General features: G+C 49.1%; 1 protein-coding gene across 10 annotated transcripts in view; it reads left to right on the top strand.

The window, feature by feature from the left end:
• Nucleotides 1-18367, top strand: part of LOC143820654 (poly(rC)-binding protein 3-like) — a 254865-nt gene that overhangs the window by 224302 nt on the left and 12196 nt on the right. For all 10 annotated transcript variants that reach the window (XR_013225439.1, XR_013225441.1, XR_013225438.1 and 7 more), the window contains 2 exons: nt 1100-1152; nt 6041-6210. Coding sequence is in view for 3 of the 10 variants with exons in the window: in XM_077303715.1 (XP_077159830.1) it covers nt 1100-1152; nt 6041-6210 (223 nt within the window). In the remaining 7 variants the exon portion in view is untranslated. The remainder of the gene's footprint in view (nt 1-1099; nt 1153-6040; nt 6211-18367) is intronic.

An 18367-nucleotide genomic window follows, 5' to 3' on the forward strand; every position in this document is an offset into this window, starting at 1 on the left:
GAATGGCAGAGAAAACGTCCTTTTCATACATTGGAAAGTTTTCACAATGAAAGGTTATGAAATATATTTGCAGTATGCCTTAGCTGGCTACGCAGAGAAATTTGCTTCCGAGCAATGATACAACAGGGGATTTTCAGATGGTGAGCTCCGCACACTGGTACATACTTTGTTTGGCAAGTAGTAATATTTTTTATCACATACATCAAAATATTGTGGCAGGTTGAATTGTTTACCCTCTAGAGTACACAGTGCTCAGGAAATCTACTAATAGAAAGCTTACAGACTATGAAAGAAGGTAGAGTCTAATTTTAATCAGTTCAAGCATTAGTTATGCCAAAAATCCTTCAATTTTTAAAGTACTTGCGCACAAAACATTAAGAACAGTATAACTGATATATGGTGTATTTGATAAAAAATATGTCTCCGAGAAGCATTATGTTCTCACTTCCTCCTTTTTGTTAACGTGCTGCTCCTTGGTCTTTTCCTTGTACTGTTGTGGAATGTGTGGATCCGTAATTTTGAATGTTAACACACTAATTGCATTTTTTTTCCTGTGCACTTCCTTTTATCCATCCAAATTTAGCCTAGCATATTGCAACCTAATGGTTATTTTGTACGTTCCTCTTCCTGATGATCCTGCCAAGTGACTAATCCCCTATATAACTTCATAGTTTGCCTAGTTTCCCCCACCCATATTTTTATATTTTATTGTTTTGACAAGCCTTTTCGGTGACCTTAGGTTTCTATTTTTTATCTTCCGGTGGACTAAATTTGAGCCACGTGTTAACTTTGGACAGCAAATTGTCAGTTTTCAGATTTGTATGGCTAAGTGAAATTGCCCATCCGCTCTGTCCTTTTCAGTAGCGTCATAGGAGCTCTTCTATTCTTTTGGTGGATTTAAGGTCTTGTTTTTGAAGTTCCAAGTAGTACCTAGTGCTAATCTCTGTGTCTCTAGCTTTCTCTTCTGTTGAGCTAGCCATTCAGTATTTTTCTTTGCTCCACTTTTTTTGTTCTAGTCTTCTGAATGCTACATGGTTTTTGCCTCACGTTTCAAAATGACCGTCCTGACGTTTCTCTCTCTTCTGTCCTTCAAACCTAGGATTGGATGCCGGCACACCCACCAGTTCCCATGAGCTCACCATTCCAAATGATGTAAGCCCACTTGCGTTCCCTTATTGTGACATCTCGGCCATGCAAAGGAGTGCAAAATCCCCGCTCCACTTAGATAGATACGAATGCTGCTAGACTTGATCCAGGAGAGTGAGGCAAAAAAAGCAGTTCAAATTTCACTCCAGCTTTGAACTCAGAGCAGTTTGTCCTCATCTGCTGATGGGAAAGACAGGCACAGAAGCAGGGGTGTGAAGCCGCCTTTGACCAAGCGGGACCCTTAGTCTATAAAGGTGGCTGGCAGCAGATTTCCAGATTTCAAGCAAAGGTGATCCACATTACCTGAGCCTTTTCGACTGGAGGTGTCTCTTTTATGTACTACTTACACACAGACATTTGGAATCAGACCCTGGGTCCAAGGAGGCTGGCACTCAGGCGAGCAGCAGCATTCTGGGGTCTCAGGTGAGGCCTTTCACATCCCCTCCCTCCTGATCCTTTAATTGGAGCTGCCGAGGATTGAACCCGGTCCTTTTTGCATGCCAAGCAGATGTTCTGCCACTGAGCCACACCCTACTTGGCTCTCCCTTAGTCCATCACAGTGTCCTGTCTGCTTAGACTGGCAGTGGCTCTCCAGGCTGTCTGGAGAAATCTTTCGCATCACCTACCACCTGATCCTGCTAATTGAGACCTTCTGCATGCCAAGCTCCAGGGCTTGGGGGAGAACCAAAGTGGACCTGGAGTCTTCTGAGCCAACTCTATAAGGTGTTGTTGTTGTTAGTTGCGAAGTCATGTCCGACTCATCGCGACCCCATGGACAATGATCCCCCAGGCCTTCCTGTCCTCTACCATTCCCTGGAGTCCATTTAAGTTTGCAGCGACTGCTTCAGTGACTCCATCCAGCCACCTCATTCTCTGTTGTCCCCTTCTTCTTTTGCCCTCAATCTCTCCCAGCATTAGGCTCTTCTCCAGGGAGTCCTTCCTTCTCATGAGGTGGCCAAAGTATTTGAGTTTCATCTTCAGGATCTGGCCTTCTAAGGAGCAGGCAGGGCTGATCTCCTCTAGGACTGACCGGTTTGCTCGCCTTGCAGTCCAAGGGACTCACAAGAGTCTTCTCCAGCTCCAGAGTTCAAAAGCACCACTCACCAGGGACCACTCACCAGGGACCACTCAACGCCTTTTACTGAGGCCCGGTGTGGGGGGGGATAGTTTACTCCTCTGCTCTCAACCACTGCCCTAACGCTCTCTGATTGCTATGGTAACGTTTAAACATCCCTTCAAAATAAGATACAGACACGCCACAACAATGAACATAAGGAACATTTTATTTTCATGGAAATTTAAACTCATGACAATGACAAATCAATGGGAACCCTGAGCTTGTTTCTCTGCAACGAGATAGTCCCATCTGGGAGTGATGGGAGACAATGACACCCAAAGTGTGTTGTAAAGGGCCGGGGGGGGTGAAGTAAAGGGCCGGGGGGGGGGGAGAAGGCGTCCTTCGGGGCCCACCTCCAATTAGTCGACGGACCACATGTGGTCCGCAGCTCACAGGTTTGAGATCGCTACTTTAGGCCAAGTTCAACCAGCAGAGATTGACAAGGCTGAGGTCAGAAGGCCAGCAAAAAAAGAAAAAGGAAAAAAGCAGGTCAACTTCTCAAGTTTATGGTTTGTTGTTGTTAGGTGTGAAGTCGTGTCCGACCCATCACGACCCCATGGACAATGATCCTCCAGGCCTTCCTGTCCTCTACCATTCCCTGGAGTCCATTTAAGTTTGCACCGACTGTTTCTGTGACTCCATCCAGCCACCTCATTCTCTGTCGTCCCCTTCTTCTTTTGTCCTCAATCGCTCCCAGCATTAGACTCTTCTCCAGGGAGTCCTTCCTTCTCATGAGGTGGCCAAAGTATTTGAGTTTCATCTTCAGGATCTGGCCTTCTAAGGAGCAGGCAGGGCTGATCTCCTCTAGGACTGACCGGTTTGTTCGCCTTGCAGTCCAAGGGACTCGCAAGAGTCTTCTCCAGCACCAGAGTTCAAAAGCCTCAATTCTCTGACGCTCAGCCTTCCTTATGGTCAAATTTTCACAGCCATACATTGCAACTGGGAAGACCATAGCCTTGCCTAGACGCACTTTTCTTGGCAAGGTGGTGTCTCTGCTTTTTAGGATGCTGTCTAGATTTGCCATAGCTTTCCTCCCCAGGAGCAAGCGTTTTTTAATTTCTTTGCTGGTTAAGGGAGGTTAAGGGTTCAGTTAAAACACAGACAACGCCATCCGCATAGCAGTTCAGCTTGAACTCGTCTACTCTAACTTTCAGGCCGGCAATATTCTCAGAAATCTTAGTTTTCTTGATATTGAGTTTCAAGCCAGCTTTTGCACTCTCCTCCTTCACCTGCATCAACAGGCTCTTTAGTTCCTCTTCACTTTCTGCCATCAGAGTGGTATCATCTGCATATCTGAGGTTGTTGATATTTCTCCCTGCAATCTTGATCCCAATACGTGACTCATCTAACCCTGCCATTCTCATGATGTGCTCTGCATACAGGTTAAATAGGCAAGGCGACAGTATACAGCCTTGCCGAACTCCTTTCTCAATTTTAAACCAATCAGAGATTCCATGCCCGGTTCTTACTGTTGCTTCTTGACCTGCATAGAGGTTTCTCAAGAGACAGATAAGATGCTCTGGGATTCCCATCTCTTTAAGAACTTGCCACAATTTGTTGTGCTCCACACAATCAAAGGCTTTAGCACAGTCAATGAAGCAGAAGTAGGTGTTTTTCTGGAACTCCCTAGCTTTCTCCATGATCCAGCGTATGTTGGCAATTTGATCTCTAGTTCCTCTGCCTCTTTGAAATCCTTCCTGAACTTCTGGAAGTTCTCGGTCCACATATTGCTGGAGCCTAGCTTGTAGGATTTTGAGCATAACTTTGTTAGCATGAGAAATGAGTGCAATGGTGTGGTAGTTTGAACATTCTTTGGCATTGCTAAAGGTGTATAACCCTATATAGCCTTATTGTCCTTCACACAGATTTTGGTGGACACGAGTCCCCTGTGACTGTCTTGTTTTTGCTGCATCTAAAAACAAAAACATAAAAAGGTTTTCTAGTCTGGCATATTTTGGGAAAACACTACAACAAAGGACCCTGTTTGGCCCCAAGGCCATGACGGAATCATGGGAACGGAGCACATATTCAGCACCACTGCGAAAGCTCTCTAGCATTTAACAGATGGTTACTGTAACCCTGTTCCCTTTATAATGCCCCCCCCCCCAGTTCTGTTCTATCCAGTCTTCAGGATGATAAAAATATGGGGTCATTCCTGACCTCATAAGACAGGTTATTCCACTAGGTGGGGTCCACAACCGAGAAACTGTTGAGCAGACCCCTTTGCAGGCTGGTGTTTTGCACAGGCCTTGCTCAAATGAGCAAAGCTGTCTCCGTGGAACGTATCAAAGGAGGCAGACCTGTCGATAAAAGGGTCGTAGGCTATGGTGCAAAAAGGACTGAGGTGGACTGAGGCTGTGGATCAATGGTAGAGTATCAGCCTGGTGTGCAAAAGGTCCCAGGCTCAGTCCCCAGCAGCTCCAGTTGAAAGGACCAGGGAAAGACCCTGGAAAGCCAGTCTGAGTAGACAGTACTGATCTTGGTGAACAGGTAGCCTGATCTGGTAGGAGGAGGCTTCATGCATTTGAGGGTTTTGTTGGTGATGACCGGAACCTTCCGTTGGAGTGGCTGCAAAACAGGAATTCCCTGTGACTCCTGAATGCAGTCTGCTGGATGCTGGGGGATTGAATCTGCCGTTTCCAGCATGCAGAGCAGATGTTCAGCCACAGGGGCCATTTCAAAAGGTGCTGCGTACAGAGTCCCCCGTAGCTGTGTAAAGAAGCACACATGCTAACAGGTGCTTGATGTGCAGTTTCCATTTCCTCCCCCCACCGCCCAACTGCTTGGGCTGTGCCTGTGAAGTCCCACCGGAAAGTGGGCAGCTCAGACATGAAAACCTGTGACCTGGATCCCACTTCATCGGTGGCCCTCTCTCTCTCCCGACTGGTGCTCTGCAGCGCAACCTTGGCAGTTGTGCTGGAGTTGGATTGAAAGTGTACATTGGTACATGCACACTCAACTGATGTGTACTTTTATATGTACACTCAGTCAACAGTTGCAAACATATGACAAACCCAAGCCACACACACACACACACACACACATTAGCTAGAGAGTTTGGGTCAGAACTCTGTGGCCAGCAAAGACTATAAGTGTCATTCCTAGGGGCATAAGGCAAACACTTAGATAATGCCCACAGGGTGAAAAAAGGAACTCCTGAAATGAAACAGAGTTCTTGGGGGTGGATTCCTGACCCGTCAGGCTTCGGCACAACCAAATGCCCAGGGAGCTCCTTCTGATGACGAGGTGTGTGGTGTGGAAACAGCCACCTCCCCAGGATGAGGGCATAGAGGAGGAGCCCCCCCTTGTGGTGCCCGTGGGTGCCTGGGCACCCACCAACAGCCTTCCTGGCATTCACCAAGCGTTTCTGGAAAGTGGGCAAGGCCTGGTGGGGCTTTTTCCCAGCTAGGCTTCTGGCTGGCCATTGGAGATCAGACTGGCTGGACTGGAGATCAGATCTTTAAACATGGTGCTTTGGTAGGAGCTGCTGCCACAGCATCAGGATCTTCACGGTGTGACACTTGTGGCTGGCTGCCCCCCCCCCCCCCCTGCAGCAGCCATTTTGCAGCTGCGCCTCCCACACTGAGTCGGAATGCCAAAAGGCTCCAGGAGGTTGGAGGGCCCTGCTCTTCACCAGCCCGCCCCCTTGCTCTGCCCGACAGTAGGGCCCGGGGGGCCTGAGTGACAGTCGCGTTGCGCTGAGCCCTCCGTGTGCTGTGAGCTCGTCTCCACCCCATTTTGCCTTTTGCCCTGAACTCTCTCTTTGTTCCGCTCTAGCTAATAGGGTGCATTATTGGCAGACAAGGCAGCAAGATCAATGAGATCAGGCAGATGTCTGGAGCTCAGATCAAGATCGCAAACGCCACAGAAGGCTCGGCGGAGCGGCAAGTAACCATCACGGGGTCGCCTGCAAACATCAGCCTTGCACAGTACCTCATCAATGCCAGGTAGGTTTCGTTTTGCAAGCGCCGCCTTTCCCTGACGTGTCTCGTAGGGTGGAAAGCCCTGTCCAGGTGAACTTCCGCACCATCACAGCCATTCTGGCCAGCCCTCAAGAAAACAGTCGAGGACTCGGAGGCTGTGCAGTGGAAGTGTCCGTGCCTGTCCCTCTCGCCCACCAGGCCAAGCCGGAAGACACCTTCGCGTTGCAGGAGGGGCAGCTTAATGTGCTGGTCCCTGCTGGGCACCCTAATTGCCACTGGCGTGAAACGGAGGGCCAAGCCAGTCGGGCCTGCTAGCTAGAAACTGCTTCTGCAATATGATGACAGGGAGATATTGGGGGAGAGCCACAGGACACAAGGGTGCCCAGGAAGCTGCGCGGGTGGATCTGATTCCCAGCCCTCGTGTCGGGCTACATGACAATGCATAAGCCTCTGTTTTGCTTCTCTTTTTAGCGAGACGCTGCCTTTGATTTCCAGCTAGTGCTCTGAGAAAAAAAAATCATATAGCAAGCATGCTGAATGTCAGGCTGTCCTGAGCTACTTCTGAACTGCATCCATCCCAGCCTCCCAGGTTCCCCCATAAGCCCTTTCTTACATACAGATGCCCTTTCAGTCCTATGCCACTCAAAAGAGCCCACTTTTCCCATTACTGCTTGAGATTGTTGAGTACCGAGGCGGTACCAATGTCACACTCTTGGGCAAGGCCCGGCAGGTGAGCATCTGGAGGTCCCTGCACAGCCTCCCTGGGTTCCTTGCAACATGGATTTTTCACTCCCACCTTGCTTTGGACAGTGTTGCCTCAGCGTCAGCCGTGCAGAAGGCAGTTATCTTGGGCCAGCGTGGCCCAGGATGTCCACAGAAAATGGTGAGCAATTGATGAACAGCAGCATTGGCTGAATAGGGCAAGGGAAGTATGATCCCCTATGCCAGGGGTCCCCAGTGTGGTGCCCTTGGGTGCAACGGCACCCATTGACACCTTTTCTGGTGCCTGCCAAGTATTTGGGGGGAATGGGTGGGGCTTTTCTCCAGTAAGGCTTCTGATTGACTATTGGAGACTTGACTGATGGTGCAGGGGTTTCTGCATATTGTTGCCTTGGCAACAATAAATCATTTCCTAAAGCCCTTGATCAGGTAGAAGCAGGTCCTGTCCTTTATCCCTTGAGGATCTGTTCTTCCCTTTGTGGTCAGGGATCCCCCACTCATCAAGATGAGAACAAGTTCCTTCACTGTGGGCATGTATCTGGATCTCAGAAGAAAACACTCTGAGATTCTTCCGGACATGCTAGAAATAAAGCACTTATTATGGGATTGCAGTTGGCTGCTGACCAGATAAGTTTTACTTTTGTGAGACATGGTTCAAGAAACACGGGAACCTCTCACAGTTCAGTTGCCAAGATGACTACTGATCCAAAGTGCTACGACACAGAAACTAGAAACAAGTCCTTTATTCAGTTTCCCTCATTGAATTTACAGGCAAAAGGCATTTGTAACCTTTACATTCCCCCCCCCCAGTATCTTACACACCTGTTATAGTGTGGCTGATGTATCTGCATAAAACAGCTTCCATCTGTAAATGAAGGATCTTAAGATGACCAGTAAATACACCAATCAAGAGGGGTGTTTTCAGTTTGGCACCTCAGCACAATGACAGTTTCTTAGATTGTGGAAGTGTTTATAGGGGTGGGGGGCATTCTGAGTGGATGTGGGTGCCTTGGTTCTCACCCCCCCCCCCTCTCTGGGATATATATGCGGTTCGCCGTGTTGGTCTGAAGTAGCACAACAAAATAAGAGTCCACTAGCACCTTTAAGACCAACAAAAATTTATTCAAGATGTGAGCACTCAAAAGCTCGCATCTTGAATAAATTTTTGTTGGTCTCAAAGGTGCTAGTGGACTCTTATTTTGTCCTGGGATATGTAGTCAGCCTTATCCTTCCTAGAGGGAACCACATGAGCTGAGAAAAGGGACATGTCACTCTGGTTTTGGCTGTGCTGGTTGAGAAGCAAGAAGGCATAAAGGCATCCCAGTGGAAACGGGCAGATAAAACCTCAGTAACTGTCAGTTCAAAACCTCAGAACCTCAAAAGGGAGCATTGCTGGGCTAGAGGCACGCTCTTCAGCAAGCAGCATCGGGACTGCTTGTGTTCACTGCACAGGAAGGTGCCTTGTGCTGCATTGCACCCAGGGTCCAACAAGGCCAGTAAGGTCTGTGCATTCTGGCAGCTGCTCTCTACAATCTCAGGCTGAGGCCTTCCCCATCACTGTCTGCCAGAGGGCCCAAGCTAGGCCAGTTTCAGCACATCTCAGCAGCTGAGCAGGGTGAGCCATAGAGAGCTGCACACCATACAAGGTCGGCAGGCACGCTTCCTCACATGGGCCCTTCCTACCCAGCCGCAGGACCTCTGTCTTTGAAGGACTGAGCTTCAGATGATTCTGCTTGAGCCATCTCATCACTGCTTCCAGGCAGCTGGCTAATGCTTCTGGGGGGGAGTCAGGGTGGCCATCCATCAGGAGGAAGAGCTGGGTGTCATCTGCATAGTGATGGCAACCAGCCCAAACCTCCATACCCGTTGTGCGAGAGGGTGCATGAAAATGTTGAATGGAATAGGAAAGAGGACCCTTTGTGGCACTCCAGAAGTGAGTAGTCGGCGGTTTGATGTTCTCTCTCCTATTGCAACCCTCAGTCCACGACCCCGGAGGAAGGAGATCAGCCATTGAAGGGCTGTCCCTTGTATTCCAGCATCGGTGAGGTGGCGAGCTAGAAGCTCATGATCGACTGTGTCGAACGCTGCTGAGAGGTCTAGTAATATCAGCAGTGCCGACCCGCCTCGGTCCAACTGGTGATGGAGATCATCTGTCAGGGCAACTAGCGCTGTCTCTACCCCATGGCCAGGCTGGAAACCTGACTGGGATGGGTCTAGGACGAAAGCTTCTTCCAGGTATTCTGTTAGTTGGTTTGCGACAGCCCTTTCTATCATCCTCCCCAGAAATGCTAGGTGCAAGACGGGTTGGTAGTTATCAGGCTCTCGCAGATCTAGAGATGTTTTTTTTCAGCAGTGGACATACCACAGCCTCTTTCAGTCCCTCTGGGAATTCTCCCACTCTGAGAGATAGATTGATTATCTCCCAGAGGGGGCCCTTTATCCTTATGTCAGATGTTTTTAAGAGCCGGGATGGGCAAGGGTCTAGTGGGCATGTAGCTGGCCTCGTTGCTGCTAGCATCCTGTCCACTTCGGTCAGCGTGAGTCGTCTGAAGTTACTCAGAGTATTCTCCAAAGACGGCCAAGGGGCCTCTAGTTCACTTTCTGCATCTAAGGTTGTGGGGAGGTCACGGTGGAGTGTCAAGATTTTGTCTGCAAAGTGACTCGCTGATATCCAGTTGGCTACTGTTTTATTGCCCTTCTACCAGAGCAGTGAGAGATCAAACTACCTTAAACAATTGAGCCGGACGTAAGTCTGCAGATGCAATGGTAGCCGAGTAAAAATTGTGTTTTACTGATTTCACCACCATCTCATAGGCCTTCATCTGCGTTCTATAAGATGTTCTCGAGGCTTCATCGTGAGTCTTCCTCCAAACTCACTCTAGCCGTCTCAGTTCCCGTTTCTTACCGCAAAGCTTCTCGGTGTACCAGGGGCCCGCTTGAGATGGGGGCGGAGGGGCCGTTTGGGAGCTATCTCATCAATGGCAGTCAGCAGTCTGTCATGCCAGTCGCTGACTAGTCCATTGAGAGAAGTGCCGGGAGGCACTGGTTCCCGCAGAGCATTCAGGAATCCAGTTGGATCCATAAATCTTCGTGGGCAAGCTAAAATTTGCTTGGCGCCCAACTGAGGAGGGGGTGGTAGCCATAGCCAAGCCTTCAAGGCATAGTGGTCTGACCATGGTATGGCAGTTGCCGTGACCAGATCCACATTCAGACCTACGCCGAAAATAAGATCCAGGGTGTGACCTGCTTGGTTGGTGGGGCCAACAACAAACTGTGAGAGCCCTAGTGTCACTATGGTTGACACCAGGTCTTGCCCAGTTCTAGAAGACAGCAGTTCAGCATGGACGTTAAAGTCCCCCAGGACTAGTAGTCTGGGAAACTGTAGCATCCCGGTCGCCACCGCCTTTAGCAGGTAGGCAGGGCATCTGACGGTGCATTGGGTGTGCAATACACTAACCAGATGGCCAAGCTCTCGGTTGATCACCATCCAAGGCCAACATTCAATGCCTGGTATTGATGGCACAGGAAGGGCCCTGAAGGAGAAAGCCTCTTGGGTCAGGATTGCCACCCCTCCTCCCTGCCCTGCTGTCCAAGACTGGTGGAGAACAGAGAACCCCGGCAGCGGCTAGGTCTTTGAGGGCGACTGTTTCGCCCTCTCTGGTCCTCCGAGGTTGCCATTAGTTGGCTGTGAGATCCTTTAACTGGAAATGTCGGGAATTGAACCTGGGACCCTCTACATGCCAAGCAAATGTTCTAGTGCTGAAACATTGGCAAAGAACTTCTTTACCCCATCATTCTAGCACAAAGAGCCACAGGGACTTTGGCAAATCCCCTTCCCCCAACTACAAAGATGAAAAAAGGATTGCACTTACCAGTAACTGCTGTTCATCCAGTGGTCTTCTGTGCAGCCACACAACCCTCCCACCTTCTCCACTGTGGGCCACTGATGAATGCTTGACTTACCATTCCAGTGATAGGGGAGAGAACATTACATGACTTTTTGGCGGGAAAGTCGCCCTCTATGAGGGGAGGGTAAAGCACTCTTGGGAGCTTCTATAAACTTTGTTTAAGCTTGCTAGCTATTCTTCATGGCAGGCCTGTGAATCTCAGCTCCTAAAACTGTCTTTTTGTAACAACTGCCCATCTACTTTGTTCTGTATTCTGAACCTCTGTGAGCCATAATATTCTTTGCCTTCTGGCTGAAAAGTTTAATGTCCATGAAAATTTTGACCTAATTTAAATTATGAGGATAGCTGCCCAGTTCTCTGCTGGCCTGTGGCAAACCCATGTAATTGATTCCATGCAAAGTGGGGTATTAGGTTTTTGACATAGAACACTGCACATTTTGGGCAAAGAGACGTCAAATGTGGCCGTGAGCGCCTTCTTTGTAGTTGCTTGATGTCCACAGGGGCATGGGAGAGGGGAATTAGAACTTTTTATTTTTTATTTTTTTACAAATTATCCCAAGTAAACATGTTCTCTGTTAACTCTTTGCTATCCTCTTGATTACCCTATATTGAACTGCTGCTGGAAGCCAGAGGGAACAGGGCACTCTCTAATACAATGCAGGCTATAATCCTAAAGGCACTTGCCTGAGAGTCAGCCCCACGGAAGCCCCACATGAGATTTACATCTGATTAGATCTGCTTAGGATTGCTCTGAGGCAGTGGTCCCCAACCTTTTTATTACCAGGGATCGGTCAACGCTTGACAATTTTACTGAGGCCCAGCGGGGGGGGGGGTAGTCTTTTGCCAAGGGACATTGTAGCCGCCTGAGCCCTGCTCTCCTTGCTTTTCTGCCGGTGCCCCTGACTTCCCACCACCTGCTGGGGGGCGCTGCCAGCAGCAGCTACACAGCGCCACAACAAGGGGGAGCCCCAGCCATGGCGGCCGCTGGAGAGCACCAAAGGTGAGCTGGCAGCAGAGTGGCAGGGCAACCCCCAAGGCAGCAGCCAGGGAGGAGGATGAGGAGGAGCTGCGGCCCGATACCAAATGATCCACGGACCGGTACCGGTCCCCGGACCGGGGGTTGGGGACCACTGCTCTGAGGGGTCGTCACTTTCCCACACAGATCCCAACTCTCAGAAGATCAGGGCAGGGACATGTCCACATGTTCTACGTCTGTTTTGGGTTTATCAAAAAAATGAAGAAGAAAATAATTTAACCCCCTCCCAGAATGAATCAAGAATCCGAAAAAGGCTAAAGAGATATAAACGTGCAGCCTGTTATTGTAAATACAATGCATAGATCATTTTAAAGGTTCAAGTATATTAAAATACATGTATTTATTTACAAAGAAAGTTTAAAACAATAAGGCGTCAGTACTAGCCTCAAACAGAAACCAGTGATTAAAACCTTAAACAAGGACCAAATTGCCTGGACGAAACGTGTTTCGCCTTCTCCATGGCCAGGCATACATTTATTGCACTGATAATCAATAAGTATTGTCAAATAATGAAAAAGACCCAGCAGTGAGCTGCGGTAACAGCTTGCCTGACTGTGCCTGGCAGTTGGCTCCACACTACATTTTAATCATCTGCGCATTGTGTGTACAATAACAGGATGCACATTTTATCCCTTCCACCTTTTTGGGGTTCTTGATATCTTTTAGGGTTATGGCATCCTAATGCCTGGTCTTATTTTAACTCAGGTGGATGGTGAGGCCCCAGGAATCTCCTAAAATAATCATCCCCTAAAGGGCCACATGCTTGCTCATATGTTTGCTGCTACAGACTGACATGGATGCTCTTCTGGAATTCCTCATCTGCCAGGTTCTTAGTCAAAACAGACAAGCTGCTGTGATACCAGACTGTAATGACTCAAAAGCAGCTAATGGTAGATGTGGGGTAGTCAAACTGCGGCCCTCCAGAGGTCCATGGACTACAATTCCCAGGAGCCCCTGCCAGCATTCGCTGGCAGGGGGCTCCAGGGAATTGTAGTCCATGGACATCTGGAGGGCTGCAGTTTGACTACCCTGAAGGTTACACACACCCAAAGAGAGAGTGTCCAGGCTAGTTCCCAAATGCATGTGCAAAATCGCAGCTACGTTTATGGAGCCAATGCAAATAATATGGTGCTTTAATCCCCACGTAGTGACCTGACTTTCCAGTTAGCCAAACTACTGGGATCCGAGGGCATCCAAGTAAGCTGATGGTCTGTCAGTTCAGGACAGACAAGAGGAAATCCTATTTTACACAGAGAGTGATTAAAATGTGGAATTCGCTGCCAGAGGATGTAGTGATCGCCACAGGAACAAGCAGTTTTACAGGAAGATTAGATAGATATCAGTGGCTATGAGCCACGGTGACCAAAGGGAACCTCCCCGTTCAGCAGCAGTAATCCTCTGAATTCCAGAGGCAACCTCAGGGAAAGGCCTCTTTCTTATGGGGGGGGGGGATGGACAAAATGCCACTTTGTGAACTGTTTTCTCAATGAATATTTGACATTCAAGGTTCAGTTCTCAGATGGGCAGTCCCAGCATTAGCCCACTGAAATCTGAGTGACTGCTCTAGATCCAGGGCTTAAAGGTGGCCTAAAGATTCATCCTTCAGCATAGCTGATTGAATGAGATGGCATTCCCGTTTCACAGGAAGATTTGCTTTCTGTTACAAATGCTGTCGGGTACATGCGAGTGTCTCTTACTCCCCAGCCAAATGTCCACCTAAAGGTCATCAGCACCCACTTCCTGGAAGAGGAGGAAGAACCAAAACCTTTCAAACTGTTCCCACTTAGGAGTCCCTTTTTGATGCAGAGTCTGTCAGAGTTGAGGCCTCCAAGACCTTTCTGAAGAGGCTGTGGCTCACGGAGTCTTCCTCTGGAAAGCCAACTCATCTGTAGATCATCTCACTGAGTTGACGCATCCAGGACGTTCGCTCCTAATGTGCCAAATTTGCTGTCAACAGCAACCCCATTGGATAACTCAGCAGTTCCATCAATTTAGCTTAGCTTGATACAGCAAGTACAAGAGAGAAGCCATGCAGGAAGTGCACTGGCCATCAGCATAGATGGTTTTAAAGAGGGATTGGCTAGATTAATAGAGAACTGGGCTAGCGGTCATGGTTAACTACAATCAGAGGCAGTAAACTTCTCAGTACCGGTTCCAGGAGATACCAGACTAAGCTGTGGCTGGATCATGCTCATGAGTTTTGATTGCCTATACTTGCTACATGAGATTCAATTCCATGCTTAATTTTCTGTAACTAGTGTCCAAGGATTGCCTGGCATATCCTTGAGGCACTTCTGTGAATGATTGGAAGGACTTCATGGATTATTTATTTATTTATTTGTTTATTTGTTTATTTGTTTATTTATTTATTTAGACTTTTAGCCTGCCACTCCCTATAAAGGCTTGTGGCAGTTTACAACAATAAAACCCCCAATAAAACAATACATAATTAGAACATAATCCAATTATCTGACAGCGGACTAAAATACCAATTCACCCACTCTCTGCCAAGGGAAAGGGAAGGGGTGGTAACCAACAACCACAGATTGACCCAGGGGGTTCCAGCTCTCCGTGGTGCGCTGGCCTCAACCGTAAACCTGGCAGAAGAGCTCCATCTTACAGGCCCTGCGGAAAGCTGAAAGCTCCCGCAGGGCCCGTAGCTCTTCTGGGAGCTCATTCCACCAGGTAGGGGCCAGGACCGAAAAGGCCCTGGCCCTAGTTCAGACCAGACGCACTTCCCGGGGGCCGGGTATGACCAATAAATTTGAACTCGCAGAGTGTAATGCCCTGCGGGGGGCATAGGGTGCAAGGCGGTCCCTCAAGTATGTGGGTCCCAGACTGCTCAGGGCCTTAAAGATTAACACCAAAACCTTGAACCGAATCCGGGCAGTAACCGGTAGCCAATGCAGCTGCCTCAGCACAGGTTGGATGTGGGCCCTCCAAGGTGTCCCTGTGAGGACCCTAGCAGCTGCATTATGCACCAACTGCAACTTCCGGATCAAGCCCAAGGGTAGGCCCACATAGAGCGAGTTACAGAAATCTATTCTGAAGGTAACCGTTGCATGGATCACTGTGGCCAGATGTTCAGGGGACAAGTAGGGCGCTAGTAGCCGAGCATGACAAAGATATCTTAGCAGATAACTTTAGCAGTATATCCTCAGCCATCAGAGCATTTGGAGAGCTCATGAAATGTGTGGCTGAACGTCTATGGTTCATACATGGAACAGCCTGTGTTGGTGATACTTATTTTGTTACTTACTTGGTACTTTACATCATTGATCTTCTGTGTACTCCACACGGGTGCATGAGCAGGCCCTCCACTGGAGAGGTCTTTCAAGTGAAAAGCCTCCAGGTGCACTGGGCACCAGAGCCAGGAAGCTTGTTGCAACAGGTCTGATTTGGGCTGTGCTCCTCCCAAGCTCATTGTGCCTCCTCTGAGCTAAGAGGACGAAGATGAGGATAAGCTCAAATTAACAATGTGTCTGCACTCCTGAGCCCACTCCGGCTCTTGAGGAGAAGCCTAGGACCCTGCTTTCAGTCTCCGATGGGGGAGCAGAAGTGGGCTTACTGGTAGGCCAAAATCTCACACGACTTTGAACCGGAGCAATCGGCACTGGTCCCATGGTTGCCACCCCACCTAGGATGCTTCCAGATTATCTGGAACAGTGGGGTGACAACCTTTCCCCGATCAGGCTTCCAAGGACCCGCCATCATCTCATGTAGGTCTCCTTTATCGGCAGTGAGGGAAGAGGATGCTGCTATTGACTCTGATGGATCCAACAGATATCAGATCTGAGTCCAGAGGAGAGGATGGGTGGCCTTCTCCGGCCTTTCCCACAGAAGATCTCCCTGTACCTGTGGGAGTGCTTTCTCTCCCCACAGAAATTTGAGACTGAGCACACAAAATCTGCTCAAGAGCTCTGGTCCCAAGCTAAATTGGCTTGGTGCAAAACTCTCCTAAATGAGATCAGGGCCCTGCAGCTTTAAAAGCAGCTCCGCAGGGCCTGCAAGGCAGCTATTCCACCAGGCCTAGGGCTGAGCTCACAGACTGGCCTCCCTGCACAGGCAACAACATCTGCCTGCTACTTGTCAAGCATCACAGCATCTCCCTCCCCCTCCCCACATCGAAGAGAAGGTGACGAGCACCCTGGTTTCAAAATGGATTTTCAGTGTTTCAGTGTTTTAATATCTATTTTCAGCCAAGGCGGTAGAAACGCTCTCACACGCTCTCTTATGGTGTGAACTTTATGCTGAGGATAGGAGTCGCATAATCCCCCCTTGTTAGATTGCTTTAGGCATCAGAAGCAGTCAGCAAGCTATGGCAGCCTTCGGATTAAATTTCTGCTAGAAAAGAAGAAGCCGACCATCTCGTGGGCTGTAGCGAAACTCTGCTTAACGATCTATCTAAAAAGGGGTTGGACAGTGTCGTGAATCTATTTTATCTATTTTATTGTCTGGGTTTTTCTTTCTCTCTTTTTTTACTGTTATTTCAAAATATATATATATATATATATATATATATATATATATATATATATATATATATATATACATACATACACACACACACACACACACACACACACACACATACACTAGAAAATAAGCCCGCTGTACTCTAAATACAGCGGGCGCTAGTGGCTCATTCGCCCCCCTCCCCAGCGGCGCGGCTTACCTGGAGGCGAGTGGGGCCCGAGGCCAAGCGGGTCAGTGATTGGGCACGTGGGGCACTGGCGGCGAGCGGCTTCTGCTGGGCCCAGGCGCTCCCTCGCGGCCCACTTTCCCTAGTGGGAGGAGAAGGCGGCTGGAGGACTCACCGTGCAGGCAGCGTTCTCTGTATGTGCGGCGACTGCCCAGCTGGGGCAAGCGAGGCTTGGGCAACTGGCCAATGGGGAGCCGCGCTTTGCTTGGCCCTGGATGGACACTCAGGGGCCCAACCAGGGGGCCCAATCAGGCCCAATATATGTATGTTGTCTATGCTGGTCAATGCCTGTGGTAGATAAACTAGATGTAATATCTATTTTATTCCATGGAAATGTTGCTAACTGCCCTGAGCCCTTGGGGCGATGGCATTAAAATGTGAAAAATAAAATAAACAGACAAATGGGGATCAGATGATCCATGTGGCACAGTCCCTTCAGATAGAGGTCATTCTTCCTAAACACCAAGAGACAAAATTTTGAGTGGTTTATGTTCAGGCTCCCCCAGTATTCTTGCATTCCTGGTGTAAGGTCCCGGCTGAAGGACCTTGCCCAGGAACCGTGGCCAAAGCCTTCATCCCTACAGCCCACATCCAGAAGAATGGGATGCTTCTACCAAATCACAAAGGATTTTGCCTTATACTTATTAGCTCATTCCCCACCATCTTCATGGGTGACAGAGGAAATGCAACCCAAAGGCCATCAGGCTTACCACACTCCTCCTACAGATGGAGGCGGACAGAAACCGGATGTCCTCGGATGGAAATAATGTTCTTCCTCTGTGTTGGAGCTCTAGATTTCCAACCATGAGACCATCATGGCCAGTCTCTAGCTTTCCCTGCCTGAGGACAAGCAGCCACTTGCTGAGATTCTGCCTACCGAGGCCATCAAACTCTCGAGGCAACAGACGGATGCAAGTCAGCATTGCAAGATGCTGCAGCACACGCCATGGCCGGTTCCGTCATCTCAGATGTCTGGTTGAGGTCAACTGCCTTGTCTGCAGAGACCAAGCCTAAGAATGAGGACTTACCTCTCGAGGGTTCAACGCTTCTCTCGACCAATGAGATGCTGTCCCTGAGAAAGGAAAACTAGCAGGCAGCTCCCAGTGAGGGTGTCACCACCCGGCCTGTCCCTTTTCCAGCAGAGGACATTTGTATGGCAAGCAAAGGGATTACTGCTGCGTTCACCCTTGGGGGAGGGGGGGCTCCGTATCTTCCCTCTGAGCCTTTGACTTCCCAACAGAGCTGTCACAAGTGCAAGGGTTCCAGCTGACTGGATCAAGACACCAGCCACCCTCTCCGAGAGAGCAGCCCTGGCCTCAAAATCTCTCTTCTGACTAGGAGTGATTCCCACTTCTGTTAAGTTTGGTGACAGGTTAGCTCAGATTTATGCCGCCTGGGAGGTTATCGCCTCTGACACGGGGATTTTATCTAGAGTTGGATTATGCTGTACTTGTTGTTAGTTGCAAAGTCGTGTCTGACCCATCGTGACCCCATGGACAATGATCCTCCAGGCCTTCCTGTCCTCTGCCATTCCTCGGAGTCCATATGCTGTAGAGTAGAGCTTAAGTCCGCTCTTCCATGTTCCTTATGCGTGGTGGTATCTTGTTGGGGAGCACCAGACCTGTTCCAGGCGTTGAGGACTCTAATAGAAAACAATGTGATTGGGAAGAGGCACCAGAAAGTTTTTTCCTCCCAAATGTTCAGAGTTGATGGTGGGAGGGAAGCCTGTTTTGCAACTCAGAAGTTTGACTTTTTTCTCCATAGGAGCACATAGTCCCTGGACAGAAACAAGCTTCCTGGCTCCAGCACACGGCA

The sequence above is a fragment of the Paroedura picta genome, chromosome 11 (genome assembly GCF_049243985.1).
Source record: "Paroedura picta isolate Pp20150507F chromosome 11, Ppicta_v3.0, whole genome shotgun sequence".
NCBI lineage: Eukaryota > Metazoa > Chordata > Lepidosauria > Squamata > Gekkonidae > Paroedura > Paroedura picta.